Here is a 1499-nt window from a genome sequence, read left to right on the forward strand (position 1 = left end):
TCGTGAAGGGCCCTGACTCTTTCTTTCACCATCACCCTCTCCGTTTGTGAGGGGACTTGTTTGTGGCTGTTAAGGTTTGTGAGCTTGCTGCAGAACTGTCTGTCGATGAGGACACAGGTTTGCACTGTGAGTTATCTCCGCTAGAGGACACCTTAGGCTCGTCCTGGCCACTCTTGTCCGGTTTCTGTCCCTCTACTGTCTGAGAGGCGGACTTCAGGGCAAGTGCTGGCTCCTTTCTGTCAGAAGGGCTCTCCTGTTGGTCATCAGATGCAACTGTTTCTTTCTTCGTCTCCTCAAAAGGCTTTGTGGTAACTAGATAATAAAATGATAGCATTTTAGTGCTTTCACTTCAAGTACTGAATATGGCATATAACTAAACTTTTAAAACGATCTCTACTGTTAACAACTGTTACTCTTTACCGGTGTATCCAGTCACTGATTGTTTCACTAACACTGTACCCACAGGATCCGGAAAAAAAGAAAGAGAGCTCGCCAATCGGTACACTTGCCGAACAAGAAAACCAGATAAGACTGTCCTCACAGTTTTTCGAAAATTGTTTTTCGTTCATTGTCGAACTCGGAACTTCGAATATCGAACTCGTCGAACTTGTCTTTCTATATCACCGAAATCGTTGTAGCTACCCTTTCGTACAATATGAATTTTTACACGAACTCGTCAGGGCGTCAACAGAAACAGACATTTTATGTAGAGTATAGAAACTACAGAAGACATGGCCTACCTCCTTCATGAGCGGACGCAGTCGCCTCACTGTTCTTCTTTGTGAAGAACCCGAACCACCTGTGGATCCGGCTCGGTTTGACATCCCCCTCTCCGCCATTTGTGAGGGTTTGCCCTGTTGTTGCGGAACTTGGTGAGCTGGATGCTGCACTTGGCGATGAAGACGCAGGTTTCTTGTCTGGGTTGTCTTCGCTAGCAGACGTTGGTGGTTTCCCTTGGCCGGTCTTGTCCAGTTTCTCTGTACCAACCGTTTGAAAGGCGGTCTTGACTGTGACATCATTCGACCCAGTTGAGCTCTCCGATCGGTCTTTGGGGGTTTCGTTGCCCTCAGAAGGCTTTGTGGTGGTGCCTGGATATAGAAATTGTTACCGCATTTTATATGACATGTTTCAGGACGTTTCAAACCACTATAATGACGCTACGCGAGTGTCACACTATGCAAAACTCAGTCAGCCATTCGTTCAGTATTTCAAAGTAAGACCGACTGACAAGACTGGTTGGAAACAGACTGAAACTCGGTTTTACATCAAGAAATGTATTAAAAAACGTTGTCCTGTTAGATTGTGAAGTTTAGTGCGTTTCTTCGTGGATGACTATTTGCTCTGTGCCGAAAAACCGTTATAAAAAAGGATAGTTCATGGCAACATACTCATGCATGCGTCAACAAACAAAAACCTAACTTACTGCCGGAAAGTAGAGTTAGCTCCTACCTTTCTCCTGTGTGGTTTTCTTTTCCACCTTCGGACCGTTCACAGCTACA

The 1499-nt window shown here is 45.4% G+C and overlaps 1 protein-coding gene across 1 annotated transcript in view; it reads right to left on the minus strand.

Annotated features, from left to right (window-relative positions):
• Positions 1-6: 6 nt before the first annotated feature.
• Positions 7-1499, minus strand: part of LOC118405425 (cell wall protein IFF6-like) — a 1668-nt gene continuing 175 nt past the window's right edge. Inside the window, exons 2-4 of the mRNA XM_035804923.1 lie at positions 1450-1494; positions 741-1088; positions 7-312 (exon numbers count right to left, since the gene is read on the minus strand). Coding sequence (XP_035660816.1) covers positions 32-312; positions 741-1088; positions 1450-1494 — 674 coding nt within the window. The 3' untranslated portion in view covers positions 7-31. The remainder of the gene's footprint in view (positions 313-740; positions 1089-1449; positions 1495-1499) is intronic.

Source organism: Branchiostoma floridae, chromosome 18 (genome assembly GCF_000003815.2).
Source record: "Branchiostoma floridae strain S238N-H82 chromosome 18, Bfl_VNyyK, whole genome shotgun sequence".
In the NCBI taxonomy this organism is placed as follows: Eukaryota; Metazoa; Chordata; class Leptocardii; order Amphioxiformes; family Branchiostomatidae; genus Branchiostoma; species Branchiostoma floridae.